The 22331-nt window shown below is 37.1% G+C and overlaps 4 protein-coding genes and 1 non-coding gene across 6 annotated transcripts; all 5 read left to right on the forward strand.

The window, feature by feature from the left end:
- The first annotated feature begins 2426 nt into the window (after positions 1 to 2426).
- LOC18049840 (ankyrin-1) lies at positions 2427 to 4053 on the forward strand. The gene has a single exon (XM_006444125.2). The coding sequence runs from the start codon at positions 2477 to 2479 to the stop codon at positions 3896 to 3898; it is 1422 nt and encodes a 473-aa protein (XP_006444188.1). The 5' UTR covers positions 2427 to 2476; the 3' UTR covers positions 3899 to 4053.
- A 2387-nt stretch (positions 4054 to 6440) lies between these two features.
- LOC18049841 (histone H2AX) lies at positions 6441 to 7336 on the forward strand. Its single transcript, XM_006444126.2, has 2 exons — positions 6441 to 6696; positions 6790 to 7336. Exons 1-2 carry the CDS (start codon positions 6496 to 6498, stop codon positions 7009 to 7011), a joined length of 423 nt encoding a protein of 140 aa, XP_006444189.2. The 5' UTR covers positions 6441 to 6495; the 3' UTR covers positions 7012 to 7336.
- A 1431-nt stretch (positions 7337 to 8767) lies between these two features.
- LOC18046883 (histone H2AX) lies at positions 8768 to 10077 on the forward strand. Its single transcript, XM_006444127.2, has 2 exons — positions 8768 to 9214; positions 9638 to 10077. Exons 1-2 carry the CDS (start codon positions 9017 to 9019, stop codon positions 9857 to 9859), a joined length of 420 nt encoding a protein of 139 aa, XP_006444190.1. The 5' UTR covers positions 8768 to 9016; the 3' UTR covers positions 9860 to 10077.
- Positions 10078 to 10631: 554 nt separating this feature from the next.
- TRNAA-UGC lies at positions 10632 to 10704 on the forward strand. Its single transcript has one exon. It is a non-coding gene; the product is annotated as a tRNA-Ala (tRNA).
- A 3573-nt stretch (positions 10705 to 14277) lies between these two features.
- Positions 14278 to 22263, forward strand: LOC18046884 (serine/threonine-protein phosphatase BSL1). 2 transcript variants are annotated; one of them, XM_006444129.2, is made up of 22 exons: positions 14278 to 14566; positions 14910 to 15121; positions 15241 to 15301; positions 15383 to 15461; positions 15559 to 15638; positions 15747 to 15841; positions 16309 to 16408; positions 16495 to 16564; positions 17010 to 17111; positions 17305 to 17386; positions 17479 to 17649; positions 18603 to 18798; positions 18900 to 19101; positions 19185 to 19352; positions 19604 to 19842; positions 19918 to 20002; positions 20101 to 20199; positions 20281 to 20480; positions 20569 to 20644; positions 21288 to 21423; positions 21503 to 21642; positions 21739 to 22263. In XM_006444129.2, the coding sequence occupies exons 2-22, from the start codon at positions 14917 to 14919 to the stop codon at positions 21820 to 21822; spliced, it is 2670 nt and encodes an 889-aa protein (XP_006444192.1). In that variant the 5' UTR covers positions 14278 to 14566; positions 14910 to 14916; the 3' UTR covers positions 21823 to 22263. The 2 variants fall into 2 exon arrangements, with proteins under 2 accessions (XP_006444192.1, XP_006444191.1); XM_006444128.2 differs by having other exon boundaries at positions 14279 to 14566; positions 18615 to 18798.
- The last annotated feature ends 68 nt before the right edge of the window (positions 22264 to 22331 follow it).

Raw genomic sequence — 22331 nt, forward strand, 5'->3', positions numbered from 1 at the left:
AGGTTAAAAAGGATGGAAACTCCCCCCATCAGACTGGGGATTACTTTATTTTGGCCAAGGGAACCCAATTATTATTTTATAAAAACAGTAAAAAGTTAGGAAAGGGCAGGAAAACAAAGTATTTTTGTTTTTAAAGGATGTTTTTTGGGAACAATTTTTTTTTGTCAGGGGGGGGGGGGGGGGGGGGTGGGAATTCATCACTTCACTATAACGGCAAAGATTTTTTTAACCGTATCTCATTGTATTTGCAAGAGCGTTGACACATAAAATTCCTTGTCTGAACACAATAATTTATTCATCTGAATAAAAGGCTTATTTTAGGATTTAATGGTTTAAATAACAATTTTTAGATGTGACTCCCCTGATCTTAATTTATATTTTGTTTTGTCTCAGTGATTTGTAATTCCAGGACAACCGGTGAGTATTATAAGATTTTGCCGCCATTAAAAGTGACTTTGTCGCTGGACTATTATCACAATATTTCATTAAAGAAATAACTTCAATGATGCCAGTTCTCTGTCTGTGAAAACCCATCCTTTTATTGCCAATTGAAAAGACAAATATTCAAAAACTCACTTGGCCGGTTCACAGACAAGTAAGTAACTTTCTTCTTTCACAGATTTCGGGAGTAGCTAGGAAAATATAACATCGTTTTGAAAAATATGATGGGATGTAGGCTTGACTTGGCCCTCCTCTACTCCAACTTGAGACGTCCTTTATGCTTATGGAAATAAACAACTAAATACAATATAACAAGGCCAGTTCTTTACTGTAACGGCTATGATGAAATTGCGTAAACAAATCTCAACTCATGGCTTACAGATATTCTTGAAAATGCTTCTCATTTTCAGAAACAACAACATGCATTTATTGCGAGGAATAGAATGGAATTAAAGAAGACAAGCTTTTTGTTTTCAATTGAATAATTTAAACTCCAGACCAACTAACTAGAAGTTAATATGATGAGGTTCTCGTCAATGGGCAAACAACAAGGCACAACTTTTAACAGCATGAAGCCATGATACACTGCCAAGGAAATGCTTAAATTAAGTAATCAACAGCAGTAACGTTCACTTGAAGGGAAGGGCACCCAAAAAAAAGGGTGAAAAAAAGCAAGAGAAATGTCGTTTATGGCTACAAATATCCCAGACAATGAGACATAGACCATGAAAATGAAAATGTGAGCTCATTTGAATTATAATAATCAGTTGAGGCTACAACCACAGACATTGCTAATTATTTTAATATCAATTAGATGTCACGAATGCTCCCGGAACCCACCTAAAATGTCTTATTATTGTCAGAAGAGCAGCTTAAATCAACTAAACAACACATTATAAGTGAATAATCAAGAAATCACTGGTCTAATAGATTGAATAATCTAAGCATTTAGATTCCCATAGCATTTTGCACCCCAATGACATAATATCTCATTAATTCTCCAATGATCAAGTGAGGCTTATTGATGCTACAATAAAAAAATGTTGTTTGGCAGACAAAAGACTAGGCTCAACATATCACATCATGATAAGGAAATTTGTTTTCAGAGAAAGCATCTAGGACATCATAGACCGGCTCTACAATATCTGATTCAATCAAAAACCAAACGAAGTCCACGGCTGTAGGGGCTGTCATATTTATTCAGTACTTACTTGGGAATTAGGATAGATGCTTCACTCATTGCAACAAATGCTAAATCAATAGTTTAGAGATTCAGCAATTCGGAAAAAGAAACTAATTACATAGCCTTAATTTAGTACTACCTCTCTATAATGATGAAGAAACAAATCTAGTAGTACATGGTGTTAATTTTGTGCTCGACTATCTGTTGTGGATGCCAAATTATTGAAAACTTACACATTAATTTCAACCCAACAAACTGTAGACTACAATCTAAGATGATTCTCAGAGATCTGGTCATAGATTGATAGAATAATCACATTTGTTTTCATCTTATGTGGTGTGACATATTTATCATGTCGTACATAGGCATAAAGTAACAGCCTCCATGCTCATAATCAACCAACCTAGGTGTCGGTGATTAAGCAAAATAGGTCTTAAATTTTAGGGGGAAAAAGAAATAAAAAATCTGTTCAAAATGGTCCCTACAAGGCTACAATGAAAAGTTAACAAGAACAATTAGTCAGGAAATTAAAGTGGTGTTTGATGTTAAAGAAAATCAAACGGGCAATAGGAAGCACCTTTTCGTCTTAAATGCGACATGTATGGCTCCATATTCAAACAAGCCATCATTGACTTGTTCTTCATCCTCTCATTTTCAAAGTCCCTGTCCCTACCATCCCTTCTCAGCCAAACCTAAACCAACAATTAAACATTAAGTTAATCCATTTTATTAATTAACATAATTTGATACCAATATTAAAACAAATTAAACAAAAACAAAAGAAAAAGCAACTGCTACACACCCTCTTCATCTTCTTCAAGTTGAGAGAAAACAAAGGGGGTTACACTGACAATGGACCGGTTAGTGGAAGCAGATATAAAAGAAGTTGAAATAGCTTTCAAGAGAGGCCAAAAGTGCACCAAAACGTTTCGTTTAACCAATTTGATGCACACCATGGCTGTTGCTGTCTCTTTGACAACAACGGACCAATCTCTCTTCTCTTTTGATAAACTTTTCTCCATAATCCCACCGCTGTCCTCTTCATCATACACTCTGATACTCTTTCAGCCCTCCGATCATCCCCCTCTCTCCAATCCCAACGACGCCGTCGTCGTCAAATCGTCCATGCTTCCCCTCGGCAAAGCCCACCACGAAGATCTCCGCCGTCTGTTCTCAAAGCGCGGGCCCCACATATTCAGAGACGCCACGCTTCCCATCTCCTTTGTGGGCCCCCACGTGGCTGAGTTCCTCATCTCTCGGCGTACACATATACCGGATCTCGCTTCCTTTTTTGACAAAGCGGTTTCTGGTTGCTCCGCTTCTCAGCTCTCGTCGTTACTAGAAAACGCCATCGTTTCTGGAAATGGAGACTTGGTCACGAGCTTGATTGACAACGGCGCTGATGTGAATCACAAGGATTCTGATGGGCGGTCCATGATTTCTTTAGCTGTTAAAGCTGGAAACGTCGATGTTGTTGATGTACTGATCGCTTCTGGATGTCAAATCGATGATTCGAATGATCGTGTGCTGCACGAGGCAGCGGCGATTGGTAGGGTGGATTTAATAGAGGCTTTGATTTCAGCTTTTGCAAATATTGATGTGAATTCGGTTGATTCAAACGGCACAAGCCCAATCCACGTTGCCGCGAGTAAGGGACACGCGCGAGTGATTCAGTACTTCGGGTCTCTCACCGGAGCTAGAAAACCGGATGTGTTCGATAAAAACGGGGCAAGTCCGCTTCACCTAGCCGCCGAAAACGGCCATTTGGACGCCGTCAAATGCTTGTTACATAATCCGAACTACGTTAAATACGCCGTTAACAAAGACGGCAAGACTGCCTTCGCGCTGGCGGTTGAGAACGGCCACTCGCATTTGTACGACTTGCTGCAACTGGGAGACGCGCTGCATCGCGCGGCGAGAGTGGACGACGTTCGCGCAATGAAGAGTTGCCTTGCGGAAGGGGCTAGCGTTAACGGGAGGGATCAGAATGGATGGACGGCGTTGCATAGAGCGGCGTTTAAGGGCAAAATCGAGAGCGTGAATATTTTACTTAACAATGGGGCGAAGGTGGACGTTGTTGACGACGCTGGGTACACGCCGTTACACTGCGCCGTTATGGCGGGGCACGTGGAAGTTGCGTTGGTGTTGATCGCGCGTGGGGCCAGAGCCAATTTGAAGAGCCTAAAGCGATTGGTCCCGTTGAATTTGGATTGTTTTAAGAATCATCCATCTTTGCTTGTTCATCAGCAGCCTTTGTGTCGAGAAAAAGAATGAGGTTGAAAATCGAGATGGTGACCGTGTTAGTTCAATTTGTAATTTGTATATAGTTTTTGGACAATGTAACGAATCCCTCCATTACTCTCGTCTCGTTTATACTTTGGGGATCGAATAAGTTTAACAGCTTATGAATGAAATGAGATTTTGCTCGAGTGATTACTTCATTTTTTTTTTAGCTTTTGGCTTCTGGCAAATTGAAACATTTTAAAGGGGCGTCTGGACTCAGGACCTCTGTTTTAAGTTGAAAATGGTCGCTACTTGGGCTTGTGGCCCAGTGGTGAACCATTACTCTTAAAGTTAAGTATGATTATAAGGGCAATGGTTCGAGTCTTCACAAACTCAATCTCTCTCAATTAAACATAATTGTGTGGAGATTACTTATAATGTCTTTTTCCTTTGTGAAATGCGAGTGGAATAGAGACATCTCTCATCCGTGAGGGGTATTTAGCTGTGCATGTACTTCACAGAATAAAAATGTAATAATATAAGTCTCATGTATATATCTAATTGTAAATATCAGTATAATGACATGTTGTCATAGCAGCTGTATATATCTCTGTGTAATACAGTCACATGATGTTTAATCAGTTAAAAAAAGTTGAAAATGGTCCGGTACAACGTGTACTTTTTCATACTCGTCAACTGAATGGACTGAGTATGCATACAGGAGCATGCACAAAATTAAGAGATAAATATTTCACTAAAATAGTTGGAGTGATAAAATGGAGAGTAGTTAAATTTAGTGGAGAAAAAAAAATTAATGAAAATAATATTAACTTATTTGTATTTTTTAAGGGAATTTCTTTTTTACTTTTCTATTTGCTACATAGTTAAGTAAATATGCATTTAAAAATAAAATTTAGAAGTTTTTTAGTGATTCTTTAATAAGCATGGATCTATATTATATGTCTAGTGACTCCTTTAATTGTACTTAATAATAGAGTAAGGATGTGGTAAAAGCTATAGGTTCAAATTTGACAAGGGATTTTTTAGCCTCTTTTTTAAAAGTAGTCAAGTGGTAGTATTCAAATTGAAATGGAAAATAAAAATAGTGTTGATTTGTAATTAAAAAAAATGTAAACAACCGTAAAATAATATAATTCTAAACTTTTGAATTAAATAAGTTGTAAGAATATAGGAATTAGAATAGTATTTCTACAGTAAAAAAATTGCAAAGAAAGACACTTTCACTTTTCAGTTCATCAATAATCTAAAAATCGACTACACATTAGAAAATAAACTTTAAATTTTCATTGCCAAAGTACTCTCTCAATCACACTTTTTCATGCTGTAACTTCCACATTCACAATAATTACATCATCTCTCAAAGTCAAAGCGAGTCATTAGCAAAGTATTAACAATAAAATAAAGTGTATGCTATGACATATATAATATCATGTATTGACTAACAAACAAAAATAAAAAGGATAAATTTTGAACTATTTTTTAATTTTAATTTTACTTTTTTCGTGAACCATTAAACCAAACCAAATAAAAAACCAAATGGTTTAGAATTTCTGAACCATTTAGTTTTTTTGCTCCGAACCAAACCGAACTAAATTGTCATAATACGGTTCGGTTCAGTTTGAACCGAACCAAATGCCCACCCCTAAATTACTTAGCCTGATATCACCCATATTACTACCAAATGCTCTCTCTCTCTCTCTCTCTATATATATATATATATATAGGTACTGAACTTGAACCTTTTCCTTTCATATTTAGAGAGATAAAAGTGAGATGCACTCGATTATACATCTTCTTGCTTATGTAGAAGATACCAAGAGGAAATAGTTGCTTCTTCAAACTTGCTTCTTGTTTAAGGTTACCCTAAAATGACATCCTAAAAACACTCCTCTACTTACCTTTTTTTTTTTTTTTTGAGAATAGGATTAAAAGAAATTTCATTAATCCACCCTATTTTTTTATTTTTTAAATAAAAATGAGAGTAAGTTAAAATTTACAATAATTTAAAAAAATATTTTGAAGATTATCAGTTTGTTGGAAGAGAAATCCGAAATTTACATTCTTGTTTTCGATGATTGACAGGATAATTGCATTTAAATGTGGCAAACCATGGGTAATCGATGACCCTGCGGATCAAGGCTGTGTCCAAGTCCAACAGTGTGAACCTCCATCACAATTCAAAACTACGGATAGATGGGGTGCAAAATGAGAATACGGGGGCTAAGTAGTATCTGCTTCCCATTGGGCCAGCAGTGATCTTCCGATACCTTTTCACCGCAACAAGAAACAGAACACTTTGACCAGTTGACTTTTCCAAATTTTAGAAACGACATCGTAAGGTACAAAGAAAATAAAAGTACTATAATTGGCAAAATTTTTATGTTTCCCGCTCAAACTTTTATTTTTAAATAAAAAGCACCCGCTGTGCCACGCTGGCAATCCTTGAAAAATCAAAACCGCGAGTTACAACCACGTCATTGATCCGCGAACGTCTCAAACAACCAATCAAAACGCATCCCTCATCTCTATATGAACCAAAAACAACCCAGCCACGTTCTCATCGCAAACCGCTTCGAATTTATTCAAAACTCTCAATCTTCCTCAAAAGAAAAACCCATTTCTCAACCATGAGTTCAGAAGCTGCAGCAACCAAGGGTGGGCGGGGCAGGTCCAAGGACACGAAACCGGTGTCCAGATCCCACAAGGCCGGTCTCCAGTTCCCGGTTGGCCGTGTCGCTCGCTTCCTCAAGAAAGGCCGATACGCCCAGCGCGTCGGATCCGGCTCTCCCGTCTATCTTTCCGCCGTCCTTGAATACCTTGCTGCTGAGGTTCGTTCATATTTTTTTTCTCTCTTGTATGAAATTATAAACTGGCGTTTACTACTTATTAATTTTTTTTCGTAATTTTTTTGAATTTGATAGGTTTTGGAGTTGGCTGGGAACGCGGCGAGGGACAACAAGAAGAACAGAATCATTCCAAGGCACATTCAGTTGGCTGTGAAAAACGACGAGGAGTTTAGCAAACTGCTTGGCTCTGTGACTATCGCTAATGGTGGTGTGTTGCCTAACATTCATCAGAACTTGCTGCCGAAGAAAGCTGCAGCACGGAAGGGCGAAATTGGATCCGTGTCTCAGGAGTTTTAGGGGTTTAATTAGGGATCTGGAATCTTCGATTTCGGGTTATGTTTATAAGTATGTAGTGAATTTGGGTTTTCACTTTCATATGTGTAAATCTCATTTTGGATAATTGAGTAAAAATCCTGGGTTTCTTCGCTGATGATATTTGTAATTGGTAGGAACAATATTTTCAAATGAATCCATAGTTTGCTGCAAAGAATAGTTTTTTCATTTCTCTTGTGTAATAGTTATCATTTGATGGGGCTGGTTGTAATTTTGATGTTGTCTCTGATTTAGTTCTGTTTCTCAGATTACAAGGTCATTCCTTAATTCTTAATATTTGCTTTCGACTAAATGATTGTGAAGCCGCAAAGGATTATCCCACTGCTTACGGCTAATTTAATAGTGTTACTTTGATACTATTATTTTGGGAAACAATTCCATAACTGCACATCGGACGGGTGGCACTCAATTTAAACACAAGTTTTTTTTGAATGGTTAAGCAAAATAATATTTGACATTTTAAAATTAATCAATTTTTTTTTATTGATTCACTTTGTGTGACTTTGTATCTAAATTTTCTTATTGGAGGGTGGCAAGATCAGAATGTTTAATTTTGGGACTCACCTATCGTGCAATGGTGGCACCATGCCACTATTTTTGTCTTTTCTGTGTAAAATTTTATGAAGCCCTTTCACTTATTTTTATTTGAACTTTATTTCACAAATATTAAGTTTATTTCTCTCAAATTTGTGAATCTTTTAACGGCCGATCAATGGCAAATCAGCTTTTCCAGTGGCTGTGGTTGGTCAGAAAAGATAGAGAGAACTGTGGAGAACAAAACCCAAGTGGTGGCGTCATCGGAAATCGGAGAAACTGCGGTGAATTGAAGCGGGGATTCTATGATTTTTCACGGCTTTGATCGACAGTTTTCCGAATGCTTTACAGTGACAAGGATGACATGAAGATGATTGATGTCGTACAAGCTTCTAATCGGTACCAACCTTGGCTGGTGGAGTAGCCAGAAACGGAAACAAAACTCGGGTCGGGTTGACCCGGTTATTTTTGCGACAAGGATGGCATGGAGATGATCGTCGTCGCACGATCTTCCAATCGGTGCCAACCTTGGTCGGTGGCATGGACGGAAATGGAAACGAAATTCGGGTCGAGTTTGCCGGTATTTGTGATAAAGAGAGGGAGTATTGTGATAAAGGTGCAATATAGAAGAAAAATGTATAAATAGTAAATAGTATAATGTGCTAATTATAATGTTTATATGGATGCAATAGAAATTAATTTAATATTTATGAGGTAAAATTTAAATAAAAATGAATGAAAGGGGTTTAATGAAATTTTACAACACTGCCGGCACAAAAGACAGAACCAGTGGTATCGTAGCTGGATCCTTAATTTTGTCTAAATTTTGTTGAATTAATTTTTTTTTGGGAAAAGGAATTTATTTTATTAAATTAAAGATTGCAAAATTTTGATAGTAGAAATATGTTGGGTTCTTTGCTATAAAATATTTAAAATGTAAATTTTTGAAGGAGATTGGCTGATTGCAGAAGAAAGACGAGAGAAAAGTGACGGGACATGTGAGAAAAATGGGATATGTAGTGTTTTCACAAAATTATTTAAAACATTAGAGACTTTATCGAAAACATCCAATTTCTAGGGTAAGAATCTTTCTTTTAATTTTGAATTTTAATGTTAGCAGTTAAATTAATTTTTCACTTTATTTATAATTAAATTAATATTTTGACTAAATTTGAAAAACAAAAAAAACAAAAGTAAAGAGAGGATCGGAATTCTACTGGTAAAGCACGCAGCTAGAAAAATGTCATCAAGAAAATAAAATAAAAAAGTGGTTTTCCAAGCTGGCAATCCGAGGGTTACCTTCCGAGCCAGCGAGAACAAACCACGCACGTCGCCTCCCTACATAAATAAACAGGGCTCTCCTTCCCTTCAATTCAATTTCAGAGCTTCACCAGAAAGCGCAAGCAAGAGAGCATTTGCATTATTTTGTCAATCGATGAGCTCCGCAGGATCAACGAAGGGCGGCAGAGGCAAGCCCAAGTCGACCAAATCAATTTCCAGATCTCACAAGGCTGGCCTTCAGTTCCCCGTCGGCCGTATTGCTCGCTTCCTCAAAGCCGGAAAGTACGCCGATCGCGTGGGTGCCGGCGCCCCCGTCTACCTATCGGCTGTTCTTGAATACCTTGCTGCTGAGGTCATTTTGTCTATCATTTCATTTGATTCAATCTCTGTTTGGTCGATTCTTCTGCTGACAAGAAATGTTGAATATCATTTTTCAATGTTAGGGTTTTATTAACTTTTGCATTTGGGAAATTGATGGGACCAATTAACTAATTACGAGTGAAATATTGGATCTATATTTGTTTCTTTTTAAGTAGAGCATGGAGGAACAGCATTAAAGCTCTGTATTTTGGACATTTGATTTTACAATGTGATTCTCTACTCTGTCTTTTGGTGTCAATGGTATTTGTTGTTGTTTCAGAAACATTTTGGTTTTAGAGAAAATGTTAGAAAATGGAAGAGATTTTGAAATTTTTTTTAAAACTAATATATTTAGTACCCGTTTATATGTTTTGATTCTTTCTCATGTTGTTGTATACATTAAATTAATATACAGGTTTTGGAGCTTGCTGGCAATGCTGCAAGGGATAACAAAAAGAACCGTATCGTTCCAAGGCACATTCAACTAGCTGTGAGGAATGATGAAGAATTAAGCAAGCTTTTGGGCACAGTTACTATTGCAAATGGAGGAGTTCTGCCAAACATTCATCAGAACCTGTTGCCAAGGAAAATGGGCAAAGGAAGGGAGGATATTGGATCTGCTTCGCAAGAATTTTAGTGCTGAAACTTCTCTGCTTGTTGAATTTGAATACTTAAAAAAAAAAAAAATGCAGGATTGATTGATTTACGCAATTTTTTTCTTTATTTGTGATCCTTTTATCTCCGTGTAAACTGGGATTTGGGTTCCGGCCGAATATAGTGAAACAATAATTTTTTGATGTCCCATCTCATTGTGTGGGGGTTTAAAGTTAGCAACAATGAAGTTGGTTTGCATTACTCACGTGTTTTGTGGTATTGGTTGTGTGCACCGTGGAATGATTCCAAGTTTTGAACTGGGGAAAATGTTGATGATAACTTGCACTACTTCTGTTGGGCTGGTAGCTGGATATTTGAGTTAACACAGCTGCCTAGGGTTTATAAATGGTGCCCAGAGCCATTGGTGTCTCAAATTACTAAATGTTTTGATATTTGCAAAAAGTATACCTTGTCAGCTCTGGCATGGTTTTCTGGTAGCTGATTAGCAGGGTTACTGTTGGCACTCTCAAATTTCATCTGCTCCACCCAACTATAGGTGCTAATAGTGTTGGGAGGTTACTTAAAATTTGCCAGGCTTGCCTATCAACAGCTATGCCAGACTGCCACTTATCTAGACTTGCAACTCTCCCAGCAAGCGCAGGGAATGACTGAATGTGAGACTGCAGTGTCTTGCGATTCGGCCCGTTAATCACATTTGGGTCGGGTTTAGGAGGGAGTGTACTCTGTTTGGGCCTGTTATTTTTTATCGAATTAAGTTCTGGTTAATTATCTTATTATACCAAATAAAACCACCTGGGGATGTAGCTCAAATGGTAGAGCGCTCGCTTTGCATGCGAGAGGTACAGGGTTCGATCCCCTGCATCTCCAAATTTTGGATTATTGCTTTTTACTTTGTTAAGACTTATTTGGTTCCCTTTGAAAAATTTCAGCTTCAAATGCTATTACATTTAGGCCGTCGAGCATTCACAATAGGTCTGTTTTGATGCACTTTTTTTGCTATCTCGTTATCATTTGAGCAATAAAAGCCAGTCTCTCTTGGTTGTTGTAATTTATACTCTATGGATAGTAGCCTAGTCCTGATGTTTTTTGAGTCATTTTTCAACTATCCTTGTGTATCAAGGGATTCTTTTCTTGTGAGTTCTTCGCTAATTCTTGCATTATTGCATTTTGATTTATACTCTATGGATTTGTAGCCTGATTCTTTCCAGTCGGAGCAACTGATCAACCACATAAACCTCCTTCAAACTAGATTTCTTCAGGCATTTCAGTTAACTTATCAAGAAAATTGTCTTATCTTTTTTCTTTTATATTCTCAAAATTGATAGTGCCATGCCCGTCGTTGGAGGTTTCAGAGGGTGTGTTATTCACAATATTTTATCTGATACAAAATTTACAATTTAAGTGTATTAAAATATGTTTTATGTTTTGCAGCAATATACTTATATGCCCGCAAAATTACTGAATGCTGCGACGTACGAAAACTTTGTTATTATAATTGAACTATCATTATTTGCTATAATTGAACAGTGATCTGTTGATGCCGTCTGGAGTATAAACAAGAGTTCCAAAGTTGCTCTGGGTGTGTTCATTTTTTATGATCTTCACTTTGATCAATTATTAGATAACTGATATGTGGGTCTGTTTCTGTAGCCATATTCGAAAATTGACTAGGATTCCATCTGTCATTATAACTGCAGCTTGATGCTCTTGGCAAAGCTGTTGAAGCTGAGTGGGATAATTGATAATACGATGAATTTGCCCTCAATAGTTGGACTTGGTATCAAGATCAGGTATTCCGGACTCAGCAATGAAACTGCATATGGCGACATGTTGTGTCTTGGGCCATTCCTGTTCATATGAGACTGAGGCTTCCTCCGCATTTGCTCCTTCCACGACCCCTCTTTCTCTCTCTCTTGGATTCTCATATATGGTGACGTGAATTATATGATTCAGTTTTGTACTGCAGAGTTCCAACAGCCTACTCTGCAAAACTTTTGATTCTGGAGTGTCATGGCTGATTGCTGTCATCATCAGAGAGGTATGTCATTCATTTAAATTAGCTTCAAATGAATTATACAGAGGCACGGTTGAATCTGTTTAAAAGTTCTTCTCCAAATTGTTTGTTTGATCTTTTATTATTTAGTGAAATACATTAGAGAGTTCAGCTTTTATCATTTTAGACCAATATCTCGGTTCGCCCTCCCAGGAAAGTTTTCAGATGGGGAGTCCTGAAACAATATGCTGAACAAGATCGTAAAAAGCAGCCACAACAGATTTTTCTCAGTAATGAGATTTTTCGAGCTCTGGAGAAGCCAAGAAGATGATGGGAGTTTACCCTGAAATTTAACGATCTATCTTATGATTCGAATTTTTGTCTGTCTTATAAGTTTACTGAAACCGAACTGTTAGAAATTCCTCTTAAAACTCCTTTTTCAATTGAAATTACCTACAAATTAATTCATTTGTTATTTTGAATGGGAATTTAATGAAATACTCAAATCAATTTTATTTTTTTTAACAAACTATTTAGGGTCCATTTAGGATTATTTTTGGGAAGCTCAAAAGTGATTTTTAAAAACTAAAAGCTAGTTTTAATATTGTTAAATTTTTTCTAGAAATTACTTTTGGCAAAATCACCCAATTTTACAGTAAAATTTGAAAAGAATGAAAAGAGTAACTCTCTAAAATTTGATTTTGAGAATCAATTTTATATACTATAAAAATCCAATATTGTCCCTATTACTTACCAACAAAATCATCACCTTTTAAGAGATTATTGCCAGTATTGCTAATTATATTAAGAGAACAAAATAAAAATAAATTAATGATATAAATGTTTATTTTAGTTATCGATTATTATATATACACAATAAAAACTAGTTCATATGCATGTTTAAAAATGTGTAAATATCATTATATCAAATTCAATTATTTACATACTTATAGTAGCTTAATAGTAAGATTTAACAAGTACATATAATTGCTTTTAAAACAATTATTTAACTTATTATCAAAATAAATTTTACTAAATATTTAACTTATTATCTTAACAAATGATTGTTTCTACAGCAAAGTTAACAATAATTATTTTAAGACCTATAAAATTACCAAACTGGGCCTTATACTCCCATGAATTTTCAATTAAATACTTAAAAAAGTTTTTTTTTTTTAACAAATTGACTTGTTCAAATAAGAAAAACTTGCATCAATATCTCAATTTCAATTCAAGCATGGCTTTGTTTCACACTCCATGTTATGAGAAATATTCAATTTTTTTTATAAAAAAATTTAAAATTTTAGAGTTGTGGAGATAGAAATTATGTAATAAAAAAATTAATTTAAGATTTGTTTGCATTTTATAAATAAAAACTTTAAAAGAAAATTTTTTTGAGTGAAAATTTATAGAAATTCGGTTAATTTTAATATATGGATTTGTTTTTCACCAATTAAAATGAGGTATTTTAATAATAAAGTTCAAACGAGTACTAGAAGGATTATCAAGAGCTGTTAGAAGCTATAATCCTAAGATTAAAGATGTGCATGTTCTATTGGGCCTGCTTTCTTAGAGCGGCACATCCATTTCTCCTAATCCGTATTTAAATGTTGTTGTTTGGTGAGTGCGTATGGGGCTACTAATTTATGGGCTCATTATTCCGTATTGAGTCCGGGTCTCAACTACTGATTTACTCGGTTCCAATGAATTGATTAGGCGTTGGTCTGCTGTGTTCACTTTATTGGTTTTGAATGCCGAGTCAGCACAGCTGACGAAGCTTCTTAGAAACGGCCCCCAAATGGAGCACTTTGGAAGAAGAAAGCTAATCGACCTTTCTGTCAACAACGTAAACTAATCGCAATTCGCAAATGCGTGTCCCATCTGCGCTGTATTCGGATTATTGAATAGCATCAGCATAATAAGTGGGCGTCAGGCATTGGTGATTTCTTTTCCATTTTCAATTGTGAATGAGATGGGCAAGCTCAAATATTGTTTTAGTCCATAACACCTTCAGAATTCAAACATCCTCTAAAATTTTAAACACAAATAGTCAATTAAATACAATTGCTTATAAATTAATCACTCAGATTTATTATTTAAAAACAACTCTTATGTTAATCGCAATAAAGAAGGAAAAATTGTGCATGTTTATTCAGTAATGACATCTCCCAATAAAAGCGATTTTTCCACCTACGACTCGAATTGAAAAACAAACCCAATTAAATCACTTAAAGGGACTCCATTACCGTGCCAACACTTTGTTGGTTGTCTCAATGCTAAATATGTTAATTAGCATTGCCCCCATTCGAAATAAGGGAAATTAATAATTGAACGAAGAAAAAAATTAACTAACTTTATTAGAAACCCACGCCCGCGGCTGGGCCACGGACGATAATCTATTTGCCTCAACTTTACAAGTAACTCGCCCGTGCACTTCTTGACCTTTTTTGAGGATAGATTCCCATCGCCTACATTTAGATACCTAAACATCAACCCCAGTCGTAGCGAGAGCCGCATAACGAACAACAACATAGCCATCTACAGAAATATACTTGGTTAAAAAGAAAGTTTCAGCACGTGTAAAAACCTCAAAAATGATGAACCAAAGTTAAAAAAACACCACCTTTTTATTTTATTATTTTTATTTTTCGCCTTTTATCGAAAATGCCCTTTGACACACGCAGCGGAAAAAAGAAGTAGCCGTGAGTGCCGCCGATCCAAAGAAGGCATCATTAGGTGCAGTACAGTTTGACATTTATCTCATTCTACAGTTATATACTTATCAACTTCCCTGAATTGCCCTTCCCTCCCACCACTGCTACTGCAATAGCAATACCATTAACCATAGACCTTTCGAATTATCTGAATTTAAATTTAAAAATTTGATTGAATTTATAAATTAAAAGAATTTATAGGGGAAAAAAAAGGAAATATATATATCTTGAGGGTCCGGAGACTTTGTCCGGGCCCACCACCAGCGCCGCCACCACTAGCATTAGTTCGTTGTCCAGGATTCCGATTTTTAGGGTTTAATTTTGAAGATCGTTGATTTGTTATATATATTTGAATTGAATTTCAGTGACTCCATGAACGCGAAGCCGTGGCTTCACCCTGCTCCGTCTTATCGGACCTTGGAGACGTATTGGGACACGGATGAGGATGCGCCTGGTCCACGATGCGGTCACACTCTCACTGCCGTTGCCGCCACCAAGACCACCGGTCCTCGTCTCATCCTCTTTGGAGGTGCCACCGCTATTGAGGGCGGTGCCACGTCATCTGCTCCCGGCATCAGTTACATTCCCTTAATTCTCTTTGTCTTTGATTTCAGTTGTACACACACACACACACCCCTACACCTGCACTCTCGTGTATTCGTACTGAAAAAAGAACTTTGTTAATTTTTGTTTTAGGGCTGGCTGGAGTGACGAATTCAGTACATTTGTATGATGTTCTCACTAGAAAATGGACCAGGTTTGTGGGCATTTACTGCTCTAAGTTTGAATTTTTGGTATTCAGTTGCATTCTGATTTACATTTCAGCTGGTGTGTGCAGAATTAGACCTGCTGGTGAGCCACCATCTCCTAGGGCTGCACACGCAGCTGCTGCTGTTGGTACCATGGTGGTTTTTCAGGTAATCAATGGAAATTTTTGTTTGTGATAGTTGCAAGATTGTTCTATGACGATGCTTTAAGATGGTTTTGTGGATGATTGGTGGTGTACATGGTTAGGGTGGCATAGGTCCTGCTGGGCATTCAACTGATGATCTTTATGTGCTTGACTTGACCAATGACAAATTCAAGTGGCACAGGTGAGTTTTTTTGCAGTTATTTTCACTTTATTATGTTTTTGGGGTTCGTTAAATTGTGATCTGGTTGCTGATTTTTTTTTTTTAATTTTTTGGTTTATGTGAGTCTAGAGTGGTGGTACAAGGACAGGGTCCAGGGCCTCGCTATGGCCATGTAATGGATTTGGTCAGTCAGAGATATCTTGTCTCTGTCAGCGGCAATGATGGTAAGACATTTTGCCTGTCACTTTTTTTTAAAAAAATTTAATTGCTTTAGTTAATTTTAGTCGTCATGTTGCTTGAGGCTGTCATTAATAATGTGTTGTAAGGAGAAAATCTTGTGAAACTTTATTATTCCTAAAAGGTTTACCTCCTCCTCCTCCTCCTCCTCCTTCCTTTTTTTCTTTATTAGACAAGGCTGGTAGCATCCAGAGGTTTTATTGGGCATCTGTAGTAGTTTTCATTTGAGAATTTTGTAGAGTTAGGCAGTTAGCTTTGTTGGACTTAAGGGCAAAATTCTGTCCCGTATCTTTTCTGAGAATTTATTATGTATCGTTAAAGTGGGTGCCTCATTGTCTTATTCTTGTTGACCTCTGTATGTGCTTCTGACAAAGAATTGATGTAATCTAGCCTGAAATATTTTTGTTGATCAGTTGTCCCCATGGTTGTGCATTTGATAATTCGTTGACTACAGGGAAAAGAGTACTGTCTGATGCTTGGGCTTTGGATACTGCTCAGAAACCATACGTATGGCAAAGGTTGAATCCAGAAGGTGATAGACCCTCTGCTAGAATGTAAGTGTGAAAATAACATTCAAGAATTATGATTCCTTTAGATTTTCAACAATCTTCATTATAGATCTTACGACATTTCGTTGCAGGTATGCTACAGCTAGTGCTCGCTCAGATGGCATGTTCTTGCTTTGCGGTGGGAGGGATGCCTCTGGTGCGGTATGGTGGATTTATTTTCATGGACAAATAAAGCAGCCAATTGCTATTTCTGTGATTATCTCTGTTAGCCAGGGTTGCAGGAAAAAGAAAATAGGTTTTCCATTTTCACAAAGAAACTGAATAGTATGGCTCTATATATAGGGAAACACAATATTAAAAGTCCACTTATATCCTTCCTAAAATAACTCTAATTATGGCTCAAATTTTGTAATGAATCATGCTGGCCTCATTGAAAGAAAAACATAACATTTACATCCACAGAAAACATGTCTGTAGGTTGATACAATCAAATGAAACAGTGGTATTATATGGTTATCACCTGCATACTGATATCGAAGAGTCAGAATTCTAGCACGGATAGGCAATCTTTCTATCATGCATTGCAATTTTCATTACATTGAGATGCTTTCTTTTATGTTCATTAATTGTATATGTTCTTCCACAGCCACTGGCAGATGCTTATGGGCTGCTCATGCACAGGAATGGTCAATGGGAGTGGACTTTAGCACCTGGTGTGGCTCCTTCACCAAGATATCAACATGCTGCAGTAAGTTAAGGATATACTAATCGTTAGTGACAAATTTAGGGTAAAATTCCTCATGCAGTGCAGTATTTTCTGGAAGCAGTCAATAAGTTTGCGAAGATAGTAGCTTTATTAGCATGTTTCTGTCATCATATTGATTTAGGTCTTCCTTTTGATCCTTTTTCTATCATTAAAACCTGATATTGCTTGTGATTAGGTTTTTGTTGGTGCACGATTGCATGTTACTGGAGGTGCTTTAAGAGGCGGACGTGCAATAGAAGGCGAAGCTGCTGTTGCTGGTAATCTCTTGCTTTTCCTCATCTGTCATCATGGAATGTAACTGCAACATGATCTTTTTTCTCTTCTTTAAATGTTATATGTGTTTTGTTAGTGTTGGACACGGCTGCCGGAGTTTGGTTGGACAGAAATGGACTTGTGACTTCCTCACGTACAAGTAAGGGTCATGGCGAACATGATCCTTCTTTGGAACTTATGCGTCGGTGTCGTCATGCATCGGCATCTATTGGTGTTCGCATATATATTTACGGTGGTCTCAAAGGAGGTAAAGGTCATAAAAACTATATTGGAAACTGAAAGGCTTAAAACATAATTTGAAATCTTAATTCACATGGACTGTGTACTGTACTTAGATTTTGTGGAGCAACAGCTGCTATTGCAATAATAAACATACTTATGTTAATTTTCAAGTAATTTCCACCAAAGTATAGATAGGTTTTATGCTTGAACTTTTGGTTATTGTTACCCCTCTTATTATGTAGCTTAAAGTTCAATATTTTCTCTCGAGTAAGTACTATATCTCTAGATATTTCTGAAAGAAATAGATGAATTAGTATAAACTTGATGCAGAAATTTTTTGGATCTTTGACTGCTGCGAATGTGACCTGTGAGTTCAGCATGCTTTGAATTGTCACACACACACATGTACATGCTCTTAGTTTTAATTTTTCACTTAAAATTATGTCAGTAATTCTTGTTCATTGATTTCATCGTATCCAACAGTAAGGAGAGTGGATGAGTTGGCAGTATTAAATACTACTTTATGAATTGAACCTTTATCATTAGATTGCATAACATCAATGGACGAGAATTTTTGTTACAATTTTAATTAAAAAAATTTGAGTTAAAGATCCCTACACATGTACACATGTAATAAAAGTTTAAGTCAATGGAGGATTGTATCACTTTCTTTCAACATGGGAAGAGCCTTTCTGCTTTAAGATGGTGAAGTAAATTACAATTTTTTGATTCTGAATCATAAAAGGAAAGCAGAAATGTGTGCTTATCAGCATGGACTCTTTAGTGGTCTGAAGGAGCTTGAATGAGAAAAAGATTCACAAAATCTTGATCAAATTTCTTTTCATCACCAATATTGGCATATTGGAACTTCCATGATGAGTCTCTTTTGATTTTCTGTTCTATTGTGGTTACTTGGTCAGTCTTTAGTGCCATTTTATCAGTATTATCCTTTTATCTTGTTTCATGACGTAGTAGCAGCATTCTGTGCAGATATTCTGCTAGATGACTTTTTGGTTGCAGAAAATTCTCCATTTCAGTCTGACGTTAATTCTCCTCTATTAACATCTGAAAGAGCTCCAACCCATACGGGTTCCAAAGTCAATCAAACTAATTTAGGTTATGTGACTACACCAACTCCAGATGGACTGCATAGTCCTTCATTTGGGAGCCTGAGGTTTTATTTCATGACTCTCTCTCTCTCTCTCTCTCTCTCTCAACCTCAACCAGGATATCTGATTCAGCTTTGTTCCATATGTCGGTAATCATTTTTGGCAGCATGGACAAAAATTCTATGGAGAAACTTAGGGAGGCTTCTGCTGCTGAAGCAGAAGCAGCTAATGCTGTCTGGCAAGCTGCACAGGCAGCATCTGCTGTTCCTCCTGAAGAAACGTCTGTATCTGATGATAACTCACAAGTTGCAGAAGCAACTTCAGATGGTAGTGACACTGAGGCAGATGTTCGCCTTCATCCTAGAGCTGTATGTCCTTTGCATCAACATCATGTGTCGTGATAGTTCTATTAGCTGCCAGACTGCAGTATCACAATGTTTTGTTGTCACAGGTTGTGGTTGCTAAAGAGGCTGTAGGGAACCTGGGTGGGATGGTACGGCAGTTATCGTTGGATCAGTTTGAAAATGAGAGCAGACGAATGATTCCCTTGAATAATGAGCTATCATATCCAACCAAAAAGTTCACCAGGCAAAGATCTCCCCAGGGCTTACATAAAAAGGCAAGTGTTACCAATTTTATCCGTTTTTCGTATTGTTATACTGGATAATTTACTATTATGTTTTGTACAACTAAAACTATGTATGTTTTCTGATAGTTCTACTGTGTAATTTACTGTCATATGTTCTGCTTTCGATTATGACTACCATTACTATGGCAATTACTATCATATTTTCTTGCATGTTTTCTGACAATTAACATAACTACCGTAGTTTTACTGGGTAATTAATTTTCTATCACGTCTTCTTGCAGATTATTTCTACATTGCTTAGGCCTCGAAACTGGAAAGCTCCAGCTAATAGGAGGTTTTTCTTGGATTCATATGAAGTTGGTGAGCTTTGCTATGCAGCTGAGCAGATTTTTATGCAGGAACCCACAGTTCTTCAGTTGAGAGCTCCTGTTAAGGTCTTTGGTGATCTTCACGGACAGTTTGGTGACTTAATGCGGCTATTTGATGAATATGGATTTCCTTCCACTGCAGGAGACATTACGTAAGTTGACATCAAGACCTCTTACAATAATCATTCTGTGGGTTGTCTCACCAGCCAGAATATTTTTTGTTTCAGTTATATCGACTATTTATTTTTGGGAGATTATGTTGATAGAGGGCAGCACAGCTTGGAAACCATTACTTTGCTCCTTGCTCTTAAGGCAAGCTTCTGCCTTGAGTCACCTCAAGTTGGTATGGAGTATAATTCTGAATAATTTCAAATGTGACTATCTTGTTTGTTTTGTTGTGATTTTTGCAGATTGAGTACCCTGAGAATGTTCACCTTATACGTGGAAACCATGAGGCTGCTGATATAAATGCGCTATTTGGTTTTCGCCTTGAATGCATTGAGAGAATGGTTTGGACGAATATTCTTATGTTAATTTTGCTGCTTCATCCTGTGAAAGTCAGAATGTACTAATGAAAATTTTATTTACAGGGGGAGAATGATGGAATATGGGCATGGACACGGTTCAACCAACTCTTCAACTGTCTTCCTCTTGCTGCGCTTATTGAAAAGAAAATCATCTGTATGCATGGTGGCATAGGGAGATCAATACATTCAGTGGAGCAGATAGAGAAGCTTGAAAGGCCCATAACCATGGATGCTGGATCTATAATTCTGATGGACCTTCTGTGGTTTGTTTTAAATATCTCTACCATTTTAAGGTCAATGGTTCTTTACATTATTCTTTTTTCACTTAAAATCTTTATTTCTTTTATATAGGTCTGATCCTACAGAAAATGACAGCATAGAAGGTTTAAGACCAAATGCAAGAGGGCCTGGTCTGGTCACTTTTGGGGTAAGGGAGGTTCTTCAGTGTATACAAACTCAATATATCCTTTTGTTCGTCAAAGTTTGTACGTTTATAAAATTTTCGGGATACCACTTGAAGCTGTATTAGCATAAAGGGTGGATTTTGTAGCGTGCAGACTTCCACACGCCAAATATTAACGTGTATAAAATGAAACTTTACAAGTGTTCGAGGCTGTCTATTCTTTGGAACTACCTTTTTGAATGGTGTCATATAAATAAACCATTGAATGAGCTGCCTACGATTGAATTTTATTTTATTTTCGTGGCCATTATAGGTAAAGTTTAGTTTTCATCAGCTTCTAGAGTCCTGATCTGGTGCTTATCGTTGTGCGCTAGACGGGCTGCATCTCAAGATTCCATTGGCAGGGCCATGGATTCCACAAAACAGCCGAGCCAATGAAATCTTGAGACGCATCCCGCGTGCCCTTGATCAGATTTTTCAGCTTCTATAATGTTTTTTTGGCAATTTGTGAATGCCTGTATTTATTTAATTGGTTTCAATATTTGGGAATTTCAATTACCTTGTCAATTGACCGCTAATACATGTTTTATCCACGAGCTTTTATTTATGATGATAGTCATTTCTGTATTTTAAATTGCTTATTCATTGGAGTCTGTACCCTTTGCAGCCTGACCGAGTCTCAGACTTTTGCAAGAGAAACAAATTACAGCTCATTATAAGGGCTCATGAGTGTGTAATGGATGGTTTTGAGCGGTTTGCTCAGGGGCAATTGATTACTCTTTTTTCTGCAACCAACTACTGTGGTAAGCAAAATCACCTGGCTTTTCTCCTTTTGCTGTGCTAGCTCGTGCAGCCTAATTTAATGATGATATATGCATCCAGGGACGGCAAACAATGCTGGAGCTATATTGGTAGTCGGCAGGGGATTGGTTGTGGTTCCAAAATTAATTCATCCCTTGCCACCTCCCCTTCAGTCACCTGAGACATCTCCAGAACGTGTTATAGATGACATGTGGATGCAGGTAAGATATATAAACTTCGATGTTGGACCTTGATATCGTCGTTGGATAAATTTCACTCCTCTCAAAACTATACATGGTGTGTTTGTTTCCTTGCAGGAGCTCAACATTCAAAGACCGCCAACTCCTACACGTGGTCGCCCGCAGCCTGACCTTGACCGGAACTCACTTGCTTATATATGATTTTGGCTGACTGATTTTTGCAAGTTACAGCATCTTGTCGCAGGACTGCCATTCTTATTTGGCAGGCTTCATCATCAGTCAGTCAGAACTTAGAAAGGCCGGCAGAATGTCAGCCACCTTGCACAAAATAAGGTGCTTGTGTTGTATTCTTTATGTTTCAAATCGCAGGAGACGGCAGCGTTGTCTAGTGTACACACAGAATTAGGGTTTCAAAGATTTTAGCTGTAAAACAGAGTGTAATATATGTAAAAGTTAGTTTGAAGGCGAGAGTATTTTCTGCAGCTCAACAGAGAACATATTTACATGTATGGTGTAGCAAGGGTTCGTTGTTCAACTTTTGTATTACAGCATAAATGCTGATAGATACTCTGAGGTTCTTAATAAATTATACCATGTGTTGCGATTATGATTTTGACAGAGATTCGTAGTAGTGTCAAGACTAGAGATTTCTCTTCTAAGGATCTTGTGTATCAGTGGGGCTTCTTTCTTGATAAAACTAAGTAGATGTT

The sequence above is a fragment of the Citrus clementina genome, unplaced genomic scaffold, assembly GCF_000493195.1.
Source record: "Citrus clementina cultivar Clemenules unplaced genomic scaffold, Citrus_clementina_v1.0 scaffold_3, whole genome shotgun sequence".
Lineage (NCBI taxonomy): Eukaryota > Viridiplantae > Streptophyta > Magnoliopsida > Sapindales > Rutaceae > Citrus > Citrus x clementina.

Excerpts from the sequence above, each read along its gene's own strand:
- LOC18049841 (XM_006444126.2), top strand. The coding sequence starts at position 6,496 with ATGAGTTCAGAAGCTGCAGCAACCAAGGGTGGGCGGGGCAGGTCCAAG. Across the intron at positions 6,697-6,789 it reads TTGAATACCTTGCTGCTGAG|GTTTTGGAGTTGGCTGGGAA; the intron begins GTTCGTTCATAT and ends TGAATTTGATAG.
- LOC18049840 (XM_006444125.2), top strand. The coding sequence starts at position 2,477 with ATGGACCGGTTAGTGGAAGCAGATATAAAAGAAGTTGAAATAGCTTTC.
- LOC18046883 (XM_006444127.2), top strand. The coding sequence starts at position 9,017 with ATGAGCTCCGCAGGATCAACGAAGGGCGGCAGAGGCAAGCCCAAGTCG. Across the intron at positions 9,215-9,637 it reads TTGAATACCTTGCTGCTGAG|GTTTTGGAGCTTGCTGGCAA; the intron begins GTCATTTTGTCT and ends ATTAATATACAG.
- LOC18046884 (XM_006444129.2), top strand. The coding sequence starts at position 14,917 with ATGAACGCGAAGCCGTGGCTTCACCCTGCTCCGTCTTATCGGACCTTG. Across the intron at positions 16,565-17,009 it reads GGAGGGATGCCTCTGGTGCG|CCACTGGCAGATGCTTATGG; the intron begins GTATGGTGGATT and ends GTTCTTCCACAG. Across the intron at positions 20,481-20,568 it reads ATTCTGATGGACCTTCTGTG|GTCTGATCCTACAGAAAATG; the intron begins GTTTGTTTTAAA and ends TCTTTTATATAG.